This window comes from Crotalus tigris, unplaced genomic scaffold (genome assembly GCF_016545835.1).
Source record: "Crotalus tigris isolate CLP2741 ecotype Arizona unplaced genomic scaffold, ASM1654583v1 scf7180000024433.1590703, whole genome shotgun sequence".
Lineage (NCBI taxonomy): Eukaryota > Metazoa > Chordata > Lepidosauria > Squamata > Viperidae > Crotalus > Crotalus tigris.
The window spans coordinates 1,008,042-1,024,735 of NW_024100600.1; the positions used below are offsets into that span (position 1 = coordinate 1,008,042).

Consider the following 16,694-nt stretch of genomic DNA (forward strand, 5'->3'; position numbering starts at 1 on the left):
ACAGCCAGATGAGTGGGGAGAAGTCGAGCTTTATTCCCAAAGAGCGTCCAGGAGTGAAGCTGGCAGGAGGGAAGGAAAGATGGTAGTGCCGAAGTCAGTGGACGATCAGGCAGGGACCCGAAGGGCCCCCACCCAGGAGACGGTGCAGGGTGCCTGAATTTCAAGGGAGCCCCTGCTTCCTAGGATGCAGCGGAGATCTCTCAGGCCCTCCCATGGCCCTGCCCAACTGCACTCTGCAGGAGGAGGGCTCCGTCTGCCTTCCCCACCTGCCCCCTCATATGGCTGCCATTTGGTTCCCCCAAAGCTGGCGACTTGGCTTGTGCGAATTCCTGCCAGACACTCAGCCTTCCTGCTTTCTGTCTTCTCACGCAAGCTCTCCTCTACATCAGTAGACAACGCACCAGAGGAACCCAAAGAGCAATGCAAGAAAGGATGGGCAGCCAGGCCCATCCCCCTCCTTCCCTTTACTCAGTAAAACCCCCAACAGAGGCAAGGAAAAAGTGGTCCCGTGCTGTGCAGGCCCACAGGTTGAAGCAGCTGCCCTACAGGAAAGGGGCCATGCGGGGCAGGGGGGAGAAGGACACCAGGTCAGCAGGGTCCCGTCCCTGCCTCCGGCCTTCCCTCCCAAGGAAGAGGCTGCCAGGTGGCCAGGATGGCCGGCTTGCCTTGCAACTGAGAGAAGGGGGGGCCTACAGCAACTCTTAGTGCAATGTGAGAAATGAGATGCAGCCCACCCTTTTTTCATGCTCAAGGCAGAGAAGCAGAGGCAGGCTCAGCTGTTATGGGGGGGCAGCTAAGCATCTTGCAACACACCAGGACAGAAGCCACAGTGCCAGAAGACCTGCAGGGCAGGACATCTGCTAGTCAGTATTGGGCTGATACCAAAGTTTACGTGCACCCCCTCCCAAATTTTGTGCAAGGGTAGTCCTAGGAGGGTGCCTGATCCGGCTGGTCAGTTTCCCTTCACAGTCCTCCAAAAAGCATCCCCGAGGAGCAGCGAGGCAGGAGGGAGGGGCAGCCCCCACCACTGGGAGCTCCGCTACTTCCGGAGCACCGGTCCCTGCAGGCTCTGGACGTAGGAGAGGGCGCTCTGCAGGGAGGTCAGGCAGTAGCCCTCTTCCCCAATCAGGTACCTGGGAGAAAAAGGGAACCAGTCAGGGATCCACAGAAACAGTCCTCCCCCCCCCCGCTCACAGAGTCCCTCTCCTCCCTCAGGAAAGTCCTTTTCCACCCCACCATCACATACCTGCAGTGTGCTATTAGGAGCAGCAACTGCGCCTCTGGATGCTTATAATTGGCAGAGGGCAACGGAGTCAGATGCCTGGTGACAGGGCAGCCCAACTGCAGGGCAGGGCCAGCGGCCTGCCTCCCCTCCCGCCTGGGGCTTCTGTCTGGGCCCTGAAAAGGACCTCATGCCTACCCTTCATGGATGAACTCTTCCAGGGCGGCACACTCGGAGACCAGCTGGGGCAAGTTGCTCTGGAGGACCACAAAGGAGAGGATGGGCAAGAGGTCGTCCGCACCGCTGCAAAGGAAGGGCAGACCGAGTCAAGCCTGGCTCCACAGCCGGCCGTGCCGGGTGACAGTGGTGCCAAGGGCTCCTGCAGCACTGCTGCTTTCAGGGCGGGGCCTGCCCAGTGGGGGGCAGGGATGACTTCCGAGCTAGGCATCCCATCCGGATTGGACGCCGCAGTCGAGTACTCACATAGCAGCGGATGCCGGGTGGAGTCGGCTCCCACAGTATTCCTCCGCACATTCACAGATGACGCGCAAAGTCCGCACTGAAAAGACAGAAAGGGGGGGGATGAGGAGGACGCAGCACACAACTCTGTGCATAGGGAAAGTGGGTCGCTTCCCTTCACCCTCCGTCTAATTCCCACAAGCATGTCTTAGGGCAGCCCTTCCCTGGCCTTTCGGGCCACAGAGCAGGGAAGACAGCCCACTATTTCCAGGGAGTGCTCAGCCCCTAGTCAACTCGGACCTCTTGATCCTCCAGCCAAACCAGCTGGCCTTTCCCTCCCAATTAGAAAGCCCAGCGTGTTTGCGGTGGGTGAGGCCAGAAAAAGTTGCTGGGCTAACTGGGAGAGCTCTCAGAGCAGCTGAAGCACTGCCTGGAACAGAATGTGGGGAGTCCCCCCAACCCCAGTGGGCGAATCTTGGGCTCCCTCCGGATTCGGCCCCCTTGGGCTGCAGCTGCCACCAGGCCTCACCGATGCACTCCAGCTTCCTCTGCGGGCAGCTGCTGAGAGGGAGGAGCAGCAGCTCCTGCACGGCCGCAGCGTACGGGGAAGGCCCTTCTCCCTTGGGCAGCAGCTTGGATGGGATACCCATCTCAGTCGGAGCGGTCTTCCTGCGCAGCTCCATGCTCCTGGACAGAGCCTCTTCCTGGGCCCCGTAGACAGTCCTGGAGGGCAGGAAGAAAGGAGGGAGGAGCTGAGCAGACCCTGCTGGGCAGGCTCCCTCCCTTTCCTTTGCCCAGGCTCCTTGCCAGAAGATGGGGGGGAGGGCTTTCTGTCTCTTCCTGCCCAGCAGCCCCCAAGCTCAACTGCCCCCTTTTCAATGGCACCATCCGATCATGATGGCAGGCAGCTGCTGGCTGCCCAGTCCCACCTGTACACAGTCAAGAGGGGCCCCCAGAGTGGGCCAAAGAAAGCTTCCTCCAGCCGCGCCAGGCACTGATCCTTGGCGGCCGCTGTGTTGAGGCCTTCAAAAGCCAGCAGCATCAGGGACAGCAGTCTGTCTGCAGAGAGGAAGCAGCCCTCCTCCATCAGTGCGAGGGCCTAGGAAGGAGAAGTGCGACCTGCCCCCACTCCCATGGATTGGCCTGCAGCAGCCGGCAAGCTAGATTCCCCCCCCCCCAAGCAGTCCAGTCCCACTGAGGCCGCCTACACAGGGACCTCACCGATGGAGTTGTGAATGTCCTTCACGACCGCCTTGAGGGCCTCCTGTTGGGAGCCCTTCTTCCCAGCCAGAGGGCTTTGCAGGGGCCCTGCTGGATGTGCTTCAGAGGCTGACAAAAATTGCTCCAGGTCCTCAAAGGAGCTCTCCCGGTCAGTCGATGGGGGGGACACACGTCCTCCTTGGGGGGGAAGCAACAGGCTCTGGTCCTCGATGAAGGGGGTGCCAGAGATGCTATGACGGAGGTTCAACTTGTTGTGTTCCTGGACAGAAAACATGGAGTGCAAGCTTTGGGACGAGCGCAACCTCCGTCCCTCGGTGGCCGATGGCAGGAAGGCCTCGGCATCCAGTGAGGAGGAGAGGGACCAGCCACGCGAGACGTCTGTCCTGCTTTGGCTGATGAGAGGATAGACGCGGTTGTAGACCGAGCACTGCAGCTTCTTCAGCAACTGGCAGACAGGATGATCCGCAAAGCTGAAATCAAGGAAGGGGCCGTTACCGAACCTGGCTGGGTTCCACTCCCTCAGGAAACTGGGCGGCAGGAATGACCCCCCCTTTTCCCCTTGCTCTCTCTGCAGGGACCGCTCTTGTACACAGAGGAGGAACCCGCCTCGTCTGAAAGAGGCTCCAGCAAAGCCCAGCAGCTGAATGTCCTGTCCCTCCAGGCCAACTCAAAGGTCCGCTAAGGGACCCAGTGGAGTTCTTGAAATTATGGTCCCCACCACCCCTCGGTTTCATCCCGCACTGGGGGTTTGTGCATTTTGCCTGAAGGTACCTTGCAGACCAGAGGCTTCGAAAGTAAAGACCTTCCTGCTCCACACCTCCCTACCTGAGCAGGTGCGAGAGAAGCTTTGGCACCAAGGACAGATCACTGGGATGCTCCTTCAGCTGGGCCTTCCACATCCTCGGCCAGTCCTGGGAAGGGGGTAAAGCAGAGAACACTGAGCTACAGCCCCCCCCCTTTCGTCTCTCTCAGTCCCTCCCAGTCTCCTTCTTGGGGACTTTTGCAAATGAAGAAGCACACTGGAGCCTGCTTACTTACATGGTCCTGCTCATACTCCAGGATAGCCGCGTACATGGCCCGCTGCTCCTGCTCTTCTGGGGTCAGCACTGCATTACTGGAGAACCTCCTAAGGGGTGGAAGAACACAGGCTCGGAGGAGCAGTTGGGCCCCTGCCCTCCTCACCCGTGAGTGGAGAAAGAAGGCCAAGCATCCCAGGCCCAGCTGACTCGCCTGTTGGCAGCTTCCTGCAGCCGCAACCGATGCTCCTCCATCTTCCTCTGGAGCTGCGGGGGGGGGGGGGGGCAGAGTCAAGGTCCTCCTGAACAAGGTTTCAAAGTTCCCCAGATAGCCCCCACCCTGGGGCCTCTGGCCAGACAGCAAAGGCAGTTGGGCCAGCGCCAGTCCAGCTCAAGTGGGGAGAAATGACAAAGGACCAGCCAGCTGCAGGAACGCCAAAGAGAAATCAGAGGAGGCGGAGCTTAGCCGCCCCGGAGTGGTCCACCCAAAGTGAACTAGGATGGGGATCTGGGATGGGAGACCACTACGGAATCTCAGGACTATGGACTAGTCTCCTGTGGGTTTGCCGCTCAGCCTGGGGGCGTTCTCCCTTCCTTTGCCACAGAAGAGCTAGAAAGGATACGGCCTCTTCCCGGGCTTTTGCGATCACCAAATTCTCCATCATCTGACGTTGCAGAGAAAGTGTCTGTTGAGCAAAAATTAGCAATAAAGCACAGTCCCCAGGACTAAACAGAGGAATGGAGGACGAGGGAAAGGAGCATGCAACCAACCAACCAATCTTTGAACCTCATCTCAGCCTCCATTTCTTTGGCAAAGAGGGCTCCTGAAGTCTCCTCCCCCCCAAAAAAAAATATTTGTGGGCCACATTGTCTGGCTCACACGGGACCTCAGAGGCCCATCATCGTCCCAGCCAGCCCCACTTGCCAGAGAGGTCTTCTGCACTGCTTGGTTGGGGTTCAGCCGGGCCAGCCGGGCCTCGTAAGTAGCTCTCAGCTTCTGGTTTTGCAGTGACGCCTCTTCCAGCGGGCTGAGTTCTCTGCTGCAGAAGGAGAGCAGCAGCTCCTTCGAGGGCTCTGTCACCTGGACCAGCTCCAGGCAGCAGGCTCTGTGGTCCAGCCCCCCAGCCCCCAAAGCCCCCCTCCCAGCCCCCTCTTACTTCCTGGGGCTCTGCTCTTGAGCGATCTGCAGCTTTTGAAACATCTCAGGAGGCAGAAAAGGCGAAAGCTTCCTGCCTTCATCAGAAGAGACTCTGCGGTGCCGGGAAACCGGAGCAGGGCCCACCTTTTTCCCCCCCAGCTTGGCCTTTCCTGGAATTGGGGAAAAGAAAAACACAGACCAAGCCCCGTTATGGTCAAAGCAAACACTTCAGGACTCACAGAGGGGCAAAACAGGCCAAAGCAGCAGGCCAGAGAGCAGGGTCCAAGGGAGAGGATTGCGAACCAGACAGCCAGGAAGACAAACACTGGGGCCTGAGGGCAAAACCCAGCTCCTAACCTTTGCGTGAAAGCACTGAACACATTCCAATTATGAGGCAGCCCACGGGCTTCGGCATAACACAGATCAGATATCTGACCAATTAAAAAACAACAACCAACACTGGGTGTATTCTAGGCCGATCGGACCAATCTTGAGAAGCTAAGTTGGGTCAGACGCTGGAAGGACATGAGGCTAGTCTGGGAAACTGAAAAATCTCCCTGGAGGAAGGCAATCAAACACCATTTCCATACCATTGCCAAGGAAACGACTGGAAGGATTTGGGTAGCCAACGAGAGTGCGTGTCAGCTTAAAGCGGCAGTCTCCAAACTTGGCAACTTTTAAGACTTGGGCTCTTCAATTCCAGAATTCTGGGAGTTGAAGTTCACGTCTTAAAGTTGCCAAGTTTGGAGACCCTGACTTACCCTTTTAAAACTTTATTTTAAAATCACCCCTTAGAGAGCAAGCCCTGCTAAGCAGTGAGACAAATGGTCACTTTTCCGCCTGAACCATCTTTTGACCAGGTCCCATTGAAGCAAGGCAGACCCCCTTCTTTTGTTCTGCTTGGTGAGAGGAGGGGGCTGCCTATACAACAAACCGAGCTCACCTATTTTAGAAGCGCTGCTCTTGGCTCTTTCCAGGCACTGCTCCGCTACCTTGAGCATCTTGGGGGTGTCAGGCACCAGGTCATTTTCATCCCCTTCGGGACAAGGAATGTGTGATTGTGTCTGTCCAATTACAAGGGGATGCAAAACCCACCTCAAAAAGACCTCCAGGAGAGCTCAGTGCCAACCCTCTGTCCCCTCCGCCTGGCAGGACTTAGCCCTTCTAGGACCCCTCCCCAGTGGGATCGCCCGGCTCCAGGAAAAGCCATTTTTGCCAACCATTCCTTCCCCAAGAACCGGAGACTAAGGGCTTTAAAAGGCAGGTAGAGTTCCACTGCCAGGATTCCCCGCTCAGAATGGATGGCTTTGGTCCCGTCATCCTCACAAGACCTGACCCGCACAACATCCTTTCTTGAAGCAGCTTCACCACCCAGGAGACCAGGAGTGGTGTGTGATCAGGTGAGGGTCTTGAGAAGGGAAGGGCCAAGCGCTGCAGCTCCCCCAAAAATGATCTTGGGGTTATTTAACTCATTTGTCAAAATGCCCCTACTCGGAAGGGGGGTTTACATGCTTTCTATTTTATTATGCTAAAGACACCAACTCTGAAGTTTAGATTCCCTAAAGAAAAGGTGGGCTGCAACCAAGCCCATCTCTTTCGGAAAGTCCCAGGGCAGGGAAGGGTGGGAAAAGCGGGGGTTACCAGTCGTGGCTGCTGCCTCTTCCAGGAGGACCTGGGCGATGTAGCTGATGCTCTTTAGATATTCCACGTAGGCTTCCTGCCGAGGAGAACAGTTCAGTGGGGTGAAAAGACAGCCCTATCCTTAGGTCCACACCAGTTTCTGGCTGGCCTGGGTGGATAGCCTGTAGGCTGCAGGAGGCTTGCTTCATTGCCCCCCCCCCCAAGAGGTCAAAAAGTGGGTTAGTGTATGGGCACTCCCTCCAACTTGGACGTGGTTGACCAACTGAATTAACTTGAAGAGGCCAATGCAGAATACCAGGCCCTTCCTGGGAGGGGAGCCAAGAGAAGGGGGGGTCAGCAGGCAAGGGCTTCCCAGCGGTTTGGCTACGGGATGCTGCCGCTTGGCCCCAGCCTGGCCCAGGGACGCTTGCATCTCAGCTTCATCCATGATCAGATTCATGGGCGGCGGTGGGGGGGGGAGTTAGGAATCTGGGCAGGGCAGGAGTTTCAGTTCTCCAGGCAACGGGGCCAAAACACCGAAGGCCCCTGAGGCAGAGGGCGAGCGGGCGGGGGGGGGGAGGAGGGACAGCAGCAGAGGGGCTGAAAGACCCCTTGGCCTCCCTTGGCCGCTGTCGCGGAGAGATCTGGGACGCTCCCCCGCCACGTCCCGGGGAAACAAGGGGAGGGGCAGGGCAGCCCGAGCAACGCCAGCAGCCCCCAGGCCCTTTCCTGAAGGGTCTCCGGCGCGGACGAGCCCGCTCCGGAACGCATTCCCGCGGACTCGGCTCCGACACCGGCGAACTACCCCCCCCCCCGCGCGCCGCTCACCCGCGGCCGGTCTCCGGCGTCCAGCTCCAGGGCAGCCTTGGCCAGCTTCATGGCGCCCTGCAGCGGCTTCACCTGCGGCTCTGCGGCGGCGGAGGGCGCGGCCGCCATGGCGGGGCCGGAACTTCGCCGCCGAGGAGCGGTGGGCACTCGGACGGGGCCGGACTGGGGGCCGGGCGGACCTGCGGGCCGGAGCCGGTGAGGTCAGAAGGGGCGCGGCTGCCACCGGCCCGGCTCCACCATTGCTCCGCAGGCGCCGGGGGGGGGGGTAGGGCGCCCGACCGCCCGGGGGAGGAGCGCCCCTCGCTCGTGACAGGCCGCGCCCGGAGCGGCGGCTCGGCGGCCCCGGCGCGGCTGCCCCGCGTCTGGGCGGGGCGGGGGTCGCTCCGCGCATGGCAGGAAGGCCCGACTGGGCGCCGCAGCCCCTCCAGCTCAGGGTAGCGGCCCCCGCCCGGGCCTGCGGGAGACAAGGGCTTCTTCGCAGCGCCTCCTCTCCCGAGCCGCCCCGGTCTCCCCGCGGCCTTTTGTGTGCCCTCAGCCGACCTGGCGAGTCCCCAAATCCCGACTGAGCAAACGCGAGCGGAGGGCGGCGTGGGCATCGGCACCGAGCCATCAATCCCGGGGTCGAGTAGCCTGTCCCGCCCGGAAGCCCTCCGGGGCACCCACCCAAGCCCACCCCGGCCGGCGGGGATTTTAGGCGGCGAGGGGCAGCGGGCCGGCCGGCAGCCAAGAGGGTCGGCGGCCTTGGATCCCCGTCTTCGGGCTCGCGGGAGGCGCTGCTTGGGGGTTTCGTAGCGGGCCGGTCCTGCGGGCGCCTCCTTCAGGAGGGCGCCTCCTCCCGCCCCGCGGCTCCCCGGGGACTGCCCGGCGGGGCTCGAGGGCGGGGCTCAGGGTCGAGGCCGCGAGCGGGGCTGCAGCTGGTGCGGCCGGCCGGCCGGGCTCCTCCGTCCGCCAGGGGCGCTGCGGGCCGGGCCAGCCACGGGAGGGGGACCGGCGCCGGAGCTCCGAGCGGCGGCCGGTGCGGGCTCCGTCTGCGCGGCCATGAAGCGGGACCGGCGTGGGCGGTTCTTGCCCGTAGCGTTGGCGGCCAGGATCGGGTCAGAGCCGCCGCCGGCCGAGACAGGCAGGCTAGACTCCGTGAGCCGGACGCGCCGCAGACGCGCCGCCGCCGCCCGGGAGGAGAAGACCGCGCCGGAGCCCAAGCGCTGGGCCTCGCCGGCCGCTGAAGCCGCAGCCGCAGCGGCCGTGCCGGGTGAGCAGATCCCGAGAACTCCGCCTGCGGAGGGCCGCCGCGCCCCCCTTGAGCGGCGCCGGTGGCGGGCGGGCCCTGGAACCGGGGAGGCCACCGGAGGGCCCCGCGCGGCTCCCGCCTGCTCCCGCTTGGGCTTTGCCAAGGCGCCGGGCGCCAGAAGGGCGCTTTTCTCGGCCGGCCAGCTTCACCGGCTCCGAGCCGCGCCGGCGCTGGCAGGAGCGAGGGGGACCTAGAGCTTGGCGGGCGGGAGGCGCGGGCGGAGGAGCTGGCGAGGCCGGTTCGGGGCGGACGGTGCCCGGCAGACCCAGATGCGGTGGGCGGGCAGGCGGGCGGAGCGGCTCGAGTTGCGAGCGTTCCGGGGATTTGGGCACCTTTACGGGGCCGGGGTGCCTGCAGGATCCCCAAGCCGCTTCTGGACGCGGGACTCGCCGGGTAAATGCCCCCGCCCCCCGCTTCCTCCGCCGAGCTCGGTAAGGCCGAGAAGCCGCTCTGCGCTGAAAGGGCTTCGCTCTCCGATCCACGCCCGGAAATGCAACGCAACAGGCCGGATTCTGCTCCAGAGGCAGAACGTGCTATTTTGTATCAAGGCGAGCTCAGATTTCTCCTCTTGGATTTTGGCAAATGGTTCCTGCTTGGGGTGCCAAAGTGAGTGGCTGGGAAATTGCACTTCCTGAGCTGAAAACCGGATCTGTGCTTAGAATTCAGATCTGCATCAAAGAATAAAACCTCACAAGTTGTGCCCTTCTCATAGCCAGCGCCTTAAACGCCTGCTCCCATCAGGGTCCAGACTGTTTTGTTTCCAGAGAAAGGGGCCTTTTGCGTGAGGGAAATGGGGGGGGGGGCTATTGAAAAACAGAAACGTGCAGATTCCACTAAACTCCAGGTCTTCTTTGAAAGGACCAGGAGGTTCTCTTCCTTGGTTGGGAAGAGGATGACCTTCGGCGCAAGGAGCCTCTTTGGGCCGAGGGGCCAACTCCTCTCTCACAATCCCTGCAGGAATCCCACGGGCTTTGACCACGGGCTTCTGCCGGCTTTGCCATGGGAAGTTCTCCTCGCGGAGCCTGCGAAATGCCTTTGGGAAGGTCCCCATGGTGAGCGAGGACTCAGAGGAGCAGCGGCGCTTGGACCAAGTCTTCTTCACAGACTTCCAGCGGCTGGTGGGGGTGACCGTCCAGCAGGACCCCTCTCTTCCCCCGTTTGTTTGCAAAAAGTGCCACGCCCAGTTCTACAAGTGCCGCAGCATCCTGAAGGCTTTCATCCAGAAGGTGAACGTCTCACCTGTGGGACATCCCAAGCCACGAGGAAAGTACGTTGAGCAGCCTTCCCTACTCATGGTCTCTGTGTTGCCTGTATCTGCCCCCCCCCCCGCGCCAGAGGGACAGGTACCTTCTTATCTGCCCTACAGATTTCCAAGCCAGCCAAAACAACCCAGTACTTATTGGTGGCTTGCAAAGAAGCACGTTTAATCAAGAGTTTCCTGCTCTGATCCGTCTGCCGTCTCTTCTCTGTGCAGGAACAATCTAGCCCAGCCTTCACTGTCCACTGCTTCAGCTGGAGAAGGAGAGGTGCCTTGTCTGGGTAGGTGAGCGGCTGAATTCCTGTCAGTGGAGTTTGCCTGCTATTTCCGAGCTGAAGGGTGCTTCTCCTTGGCATGCCCTTCTGGCTGGAGGCCTGCCAGCCAAGGATGGTCAAGCACAGGCCTTGTGCTCCAGATGGACGCCAACAGTGAATCTGCATGGCCATTCTTTGTCTAGCTCGGACATAAATTTCTGATATGAACTGAGGAACAGAATGTATTTTCTCCACAATTTGAGTATTAAGGCTGCTAATAACTCCCATAGGGATTTTACTCAGCGTGCCATCTTAAAGCATTTGCGCTGGTCTTTAGGATTTCCCAGATGCTTGAAGGCAGCATGGTGACTTTCAATGATCTAGGAGATGCTTTCAAGAGGCTGATGATGAAAATTAGAAACTGAACTCGTTATAATACGTTGTTACTGATGTACTTTATGTCAGATGTGGCTAAGTCTAGAAAACTCCCCTTCCTTTAAAAGAATGGGGAGGCACGAGGGGTCTGAATGGCAGTGCATGGATTTCATTCCTGTGCAGGGAAAGCCCCCCCTGCCTGCCCCCAAGTAGGATTCTTGCAGGACTGTAACCATTAGTCTGCCAACTTCCACCCCCTAGTCTGATGTACTCTTGTGCCTGTTTAAAATTAAAGGTGAGCCTCACATCACACCTGCTAAATATGCAGATATGAAATAGACAATGCTTAGCTGGTTCATCCTGAAGAACACAAACAGGATCCATTTTCTGTTTTATTTTTTGAATGGAAGTGTGGCTGAGAGTTCTGGAAATGATCCAACGTCTTCCTAGCAGGGACTCCACATCTCTGGGAAGGAAGCTGTTGGCCAGTCCTCCGCCTGCAGCAGGCCCAGTCCGAACATGGCAGGCTGTCCTCAAGTTTAGATGGGAGGCTGGACCATTTGATGAGTTTTTGCCGCCGTAATTGGAACGGGGTGGCCTTGACAGTAGGCCATTTCTCTCCCTGTCCTGCAGACTTGATCACCTCCAGCCCACAGTGCCTTCACCAGCTGGTACGGTGGAGCCACGGCCACGCGGAGAACTGTCCGATGGCACCAAGCCTGCAGAGTGTCTTGTCGTCCAAGTACTGTGGGATCATCAGAGCTGTGTGGGGCTGCGAAGAGGGCCACAATTACATCATGAGCACGGATTCGGACTGCAGCACCTTGCTGGTAGACAGTGCCCTGGCTGTCCAGTGGGAACTGAAGAAGGACACTCCTCGGCACGTGACGGGCAATGGGGTGGCATCCGACAGCTCTGGGGCTGCCATTCCATCGCTGCAACACCAGCACGGTGCTGCTAAGGCAATGGCTGGCCAGCAGCCTGCAGACAGTGGGACTGCTTTGCCGGCATCCAGTGCAGAAGACCTGGTTCCTGAGAGCCGAGGTTTGCCTTCCTTGCAAGACCCTTTGCAGGAGGACCTGCTCCAAGCAGCCTCTCCCCAGTCGGGTAGCCCAGGTAAGAGAGCGGCTTCTGACAGCGATGTAAGCAGCTCCCCCACAGGAGCCGATGTGTTCAAGCTCAAGCTAAAGAGTCTCCCATCTGGGGTGCTGGCACTGAGCCTACATCTCCGGGACTCTTGGCCTTCCTGTGTTCCCCTCCTGGCAACGGACTCTTCTGCGTCCAGAGGAGAGGAGGCGGCAGCTGTCTAAACACTAGCAAATCAATGCTCCCATGTCTGCTTTATAGAGTGCTTCCCTTGTGTGTTTTTAGTTTCTGCCCTGTGCATTGGTTATTCACCCCTTTTAGTCCAGAGACCCCCTCCTTTTCAGAAAGAAGCAGGCTGTGGCCAGAGAAGGCCGAGACCTTTTCGTCTCTGATGGCCGAGGACCTCTGCATGGGAAAGTCACTGCTCTGCAGGGCTCTCTCCTCCGCCCTTTGTAACCGGTGCCATTTTTGTTTTTCTAGGACGGCCGAGTGAGAAGCTGTCTCTCTCTGCAGCATCAGATGAGCGGGTAAAAGACGCGTTCAGTGACCTTTCTGAGGGGTGAGAGAAGAGGGGGATTGAAATGTCATCTTTGCGCGCATGGAAATGGTGGTGTTGCAGGGAGACATTTATCACACCCCACTGAAAGGATTTGGTTGCTGAGACTGTTTGCAGGGAGGGAAGGTGGCTGAAGAATAGCTTTGGTTATAAGCTTGAGATGCCTTTTTTGGATAGTTTGACACCAGCATGGTTTTAACAAGTTCCACATTAAATTGGTCTGTCCTATTGTTTACACAAGAGAGAAAAGAACGCTTCCTTTTGTAGGAATTTCTAAGGCCAAATTGAAGCTTTAAAAAACTATTTGGGGGCCTGAGCCCTCACCGAATTCCATACCTGGCCATGTTGGTTGACTGCTGGAAGCTGTTGCATCTGGAGTTCCTATACTATTTTTTGGAGTTGCTGAAACCAGGTTTCTATATGCTGCTCCTGAGCTCAGTGGGGAGGAACTTCCACCTTTTCCAGGGTCCTTTTCAGGAGAGCCTGCAGCCTATTTGCCATTAAAGTCACCCTTTGTCCCATTGCCGTCTTCTGGACAGAGCTGTCTCCAGTATTGGAGCCCTGCTGATCCCAGAGAAGTCAGGACAGAATTGGGTGACTTATTACGGAGGGTGGGGGTCACTTGGTGAATAATCAGCTCAAGCCAAGGCAGAGGCTACAGTGGCCGTACAACTGCCTTTCCTCAAACAGCAGCAGCAGCTGCTCCTTCTGTGGCTTCCAGGAAAGCCTCATTCACTGCAGAATTCTGGAGAGCGGAATAATGGCTGAGGAACGGTTGCAGGCTCGGTTTGGTATTCAAATCTCACCTCTCCAGCTCGAAAGGACCAGCCAGCTGGTGATGGGGAAAATAAGAGCTGCTATAGCACCTGGGATGAGGGGCTGGCCGGTTTTATTTTTAAAATTTATAAACCGCCCCATATATTCCAAGCTAGGAAGCCCTGTGTACAGTTTCAAAATTTTGCTAAGAATACATAGCGGTCGGGGGGGGGGGGAGAGATTGATTATAGATTGGGACAAAACTGGGTAACCATTGCTGGTGGTTTTAAATATTAAAATGTTGCCTTGAGATACAATTAATCACAGTGAGTGAGTGAGATCTAGAAGCCTATTTTCTCTGTCCCAGAACCTTTCCAAGAATTCTCTCAGGAACATCTACAGGCATTTTTTTAGCTTCTAAAAGGGATCCTGCAATCGACGGAAGCTTGAATCCTGATTTTCATGAAAGCTCTGAATGCCAGCATCCAGTTATTTGAGAGACCAGGTTCTCGTAGCTCTTTTCAGACAGCCAGTTTTCTTCCTTGCCTTTGGGTGGCCTTGTGGTCTTTGCACGGCCCCTCATCAACCTGCTCTAAGTCGTTTTCTTTTGGGGAAGTGAAATTCGTTGATTCAGAGCAGCTGGCCAAGGAAAGGTAACTTGGCTACCAAATTGTATATTTTATGTATTAAATTCTTGTTTTGTCTGTACACTGGCAGCTGACTGAAGTACATTGTATTAACCATTCTATTTTAACCAGTGAAATGATTAAAAGTTTGTCTCCTTTCTCAGAGAGTCTTCAAATGAGGATGAAAACCACAAGAGAGCACAGTCTTCAGATGAATCTTTTGAGCCTTATCCAGAAAAAAGGTAGGCCTTTGCTCCAGACCGTTGCACCACCTGTGGGTGGAGATGCCATGAACATTTCCCTTCTCCCCACTTCCATCTCCAGAAGGACAGCACGTGGTGGCACCGACAGCCTCCCTGGAGAGATGACTCCAGCCACTTTTCCTGCTTTTTCCTTTCCTCTCAGGGTGTCCAACAACAGAAAAGTGGAAAGCAAGGAAGCAAACCTGGAGGAGCCGAAAACAAGGAAGAAGCCAGGACCCAAACCTGGCTGGAAGAAGAAGATCAAGTGTGAAAGGTATTGGGGGCAGTCCTGGTTAAGGACCTTGAGGGGAGCCTGCCCCAGTTCTGACCCAGCTGCACTTGTCTTCTCCAGGGAGGAGCTGCCAAACATTTACAAGTGTCCTTATCAGGGCTGCACAGCTGTGTACAGAGGGGCGGATGGCATGAAGGTAAGCCAGGTCGCCCTGCAAGAAAAGCCAGTCACAGCTGGGGAGGGGGAGGGGAGGGGCAGGAGAGTTGGGGGGGGGGAATGCCTTCCAGTCACTTTCAGTGGCCTTAGCCAGGGCAAGAAAAGGTCTGTCTAAAACAAATCTGGTGGTTGCAGTCTTGCAATTAGCTGCATTGGGGGACCCTAAAGAGAAAAACAACTGGCTTGCAACTAAAGCAGTGCATTCTGCAAAGCCCATTTGATTGACAGCGGGAGGGGGGGTGGATCAAAAGGCTCAATAGCTCCTGCCGATTCAAAATGCCAAGGCACGTGCCTTGAAAGAAGGGGTGGAGAGGAGAAGAGCCAGGGATGAGCCTGCCAGTGAAGCAGGCCAGAGGGTAACCCACTCACCTAACGCCCCCTCTCCCGTTGGGTCTAGAAGCACATCAAAGAACATCATGAAGAGGTTCGGGAGAGGCCCTGTCCCCACCCAGGATGCAACAAAGTCTTCATGATTGACCGCTATCTTCAGCGCCACGTGAAGCTCATTCATACCGGTAGGCCCTCGGACGCCAGCCATCGCCCTCCCACCCTCCCACCTTTCTTCCCTGGGATTTAGTCTGGAAAAGCTCAGGAAGGCGGCCTTGTTGCCCCCCCTCCCCTCCCCAGGCAGGACCAAGGACTGTCCTTTCCCTGCAAGGATCTCTGTAGGATGAGCAGAGACCACCAGGCCACTCCTGAGAAGAAACGGCTCCTCATCCCACAGGATTCCCAATAGATAAGGACTCTTGCATTCCTTCCCAAACCAAGTTATTAAAAGATCTACCAACTGCCTGTCAAAGGTGGAGCCTAAAAATGGTATCTCAGGGAGAAGCTTGGGATTTTCTTCAGCTTCCCCCCCCCCCCCCGTTTTCCTGGTTCCACAAGTGAGGGCACCTGCTTGCAGCCAATTCTAGAATACAGTCGAAAAAATACAAAGAATTTGGAATTCACAATCTAAAAAATCTCGTACAAGGCTCAGACAAGGAATAATGGTTTGTTTTCTTCTCCAACCAGAGGTGCGCAACTATATCTGTGATGAATGCGGCCAGACATTCAAACAGCGCAAACATCTGTCTGTCCACCAGATGCGCCACTCAGGAGCAAAGCCACTTCAGTAAGTGCTGGTGCCAATCCAGGAGTCTGCTTAGAGCTGCATTTTGGAGTTTTTAGACATAGGATGAGCTTTGCCTGTGCATGCACCATCAGATGAGAGTCTCTCTCTCTCCCCCCCCTTTCAGCCCTGAGAGGATTACTTTTATGCCTCACATGTCCTCTACTAAGATTGCTGCTTCTAGGAATAAGGTTTCCAAATAGCTCGGCCAGAGGGGCCTCCTTTCTGTAAAAGAAAAGCCAGGTTTCCTTTAGTGCAAGTATGACTGTCCTGCCGATGCTCTTTTTTTCACAAAAGGAGCTTTTTGAACATTTGATATGGAATCTGGACTCTTTCAGATATGGTTCAAAGACCAGCTAGAATGTAAAGAGCTGAGAACATTTTTTCCCACCTCTGCAAAGCTGGGTGAAAGCAGGTCCGCCTTGTCCTTTGTGCTCTGCTTTCCCTCTCCAGGTGTGAAATCTGCGGCTTCCAGTGCAGACAGCGAGCCTCCCTCAAGTACCACATGACCAAACACAAGGCAGAGACGGAGCTGGAGTTTGCTTGTGACCAATGCGGGAAGCGCTTCGAGAAGGCCCACAACCTCAATGTTCACATGTCCATGGTGCACCCCCTGACCCAGACGCAGGAGAGAGCCAAGGAGGGTGAGCCGGAGCCCAAGCCACTGCTGGACACTGTGGAAGGCCAGCCTATCAAAGTAGAACTGAGTGCACAGCAGGAACCCACCTGAAAGCGCCGGACGCGCCTTTGCATCAATCGCACAGGACAGGAGATTGTCTATCTTTTAATGGGGTCTTCGGAAGAGGCCCTGGGAAATAACTTCTGCTTGCCTGCAAAGAGCTTTCCCGTGCTGTGACCGCTCTCTTTGTGCTTACGTCAACGACGGCTACGACATCCTATGGAGAAGTCTCTCCTTTACCAAAAGGCAGGGTCCGTTCTGCCCTTCCCGCTGACGATGATCAAAAGGTATCACGCCTGTTATAAAGGTGTGTATAGCTCATAAGACACCCATAAATTCCCTGTGATGGATCTCAAGAATGATGGAGACTTGAATCCAGATGTTTTACATTAAATTCCAAAGCCAAACTCAAAACGAAGAACAGGACATTTATAACCTAATTTTTATTGTTCAAAGTCATAATTATGCTTGTAATAAATTATTTACACAGTACTCTGGACAGATCCGGCTC

General features: G+C 56.8%; 2 protein-coding genes across 5 annotated transcripts; one reads left to right on the forward strand and one right to left on the reverse strand.

Moving 5' to 3' along the window:
• Window positions 1-13: 13 nt before the first annotated feature.
• On the reverse strand, window positions 14-8,349 carry VPS9D1 (VPS9 domain containing 1). Of its 2 annotated transcripts, XM_039330880.1 has the most exons (16): window positions 8,168-8,349; window positions 7,505-7,683; window positions 6,698-6,773; window positions 6,000-6,092; window positions 5,076-5,226; window positions 4,844-4,958; window positions 4,542-4,604; window positions 4,133-4,185; window positions 3,941-4,028; window positions 3,728-3,813; window positions 2,903-3,372; window positions 2,611-2,740; window positions 2,211-2,404; window positions 1,706-1,781; window positions 1,421-1,525; window positions 14-1,133 (listed from the first exon to the last, which is right to left on the reverse strand). In XM_039330880.1, exons 2-16 carry the CDS (start codon window positions 7,610-7,612, stop codon window positions 1,040-1,042), a joined length of 1,902 nt encoding a protein of 633 aa, XP_039186814.1. In that variant the 5' UTR covers window positions 7,613-7,683; window positions 8,168-8,349; the 3' UTR covers window positions 14-1,039. The 2 variants fall into 2 exon arrangements, with proteins under 2 accessions (XP_039186814.1, XP_039186815.1); XM_039330881.1 differs by lacking the exon at window positions 8,168-8,349 and having other exon boundaries at window positions 6,000-6,120; window positions 7,505-7,571.
• A 37-nt stretch (window positions 8,350-8,386) lies between these two features.
• ZNF276 (zinc finger protein 276) lies at window positions 8,387-16,682 on the forward strand. 3 transcript variants are annotated; one of them, XM_039330877.1, is made up of 11 exons: window positions 8,387-8,753; window positions 9,750-10,059; window positions 10,267-10,331; window positions 11,313-11,795; window positions 12,246-12,324; window positions 13,868-13,945; window positions 14,109-14,219; window positions 14,298-14,373; window positions 14,791-14,908; window positions 15,408-15,507; window positions 15,958-16,682. In XM_039330877.1, exons 1-11 carry the CDS (start codon window positions 8,543-8,545, stop codon window positions 16,232-16,234), a joined length of 1,908 nt encoding a protein of 635 aa, XP_039186811.1. In that variant the 5' UTR covers window positions 8,387-8,542; the 3' UTR covers window positions 16,235-16,682. The 3 variants fall into 3 exon arrangements, with proteins under 3 accessions (XP_039186811.1, XP_039186810.1, XP_039186813.1); XM_039330876.1 differs by having other exon boundaries at window positions 8,609-9,398; XM_039330879.1 differs by lacking the exon at window positions 8,387-8,753 and adding an exon at window positions 9,052-9,340.
• Window positions 16,683-16,694: the final 12 nt, after the last annotated feature.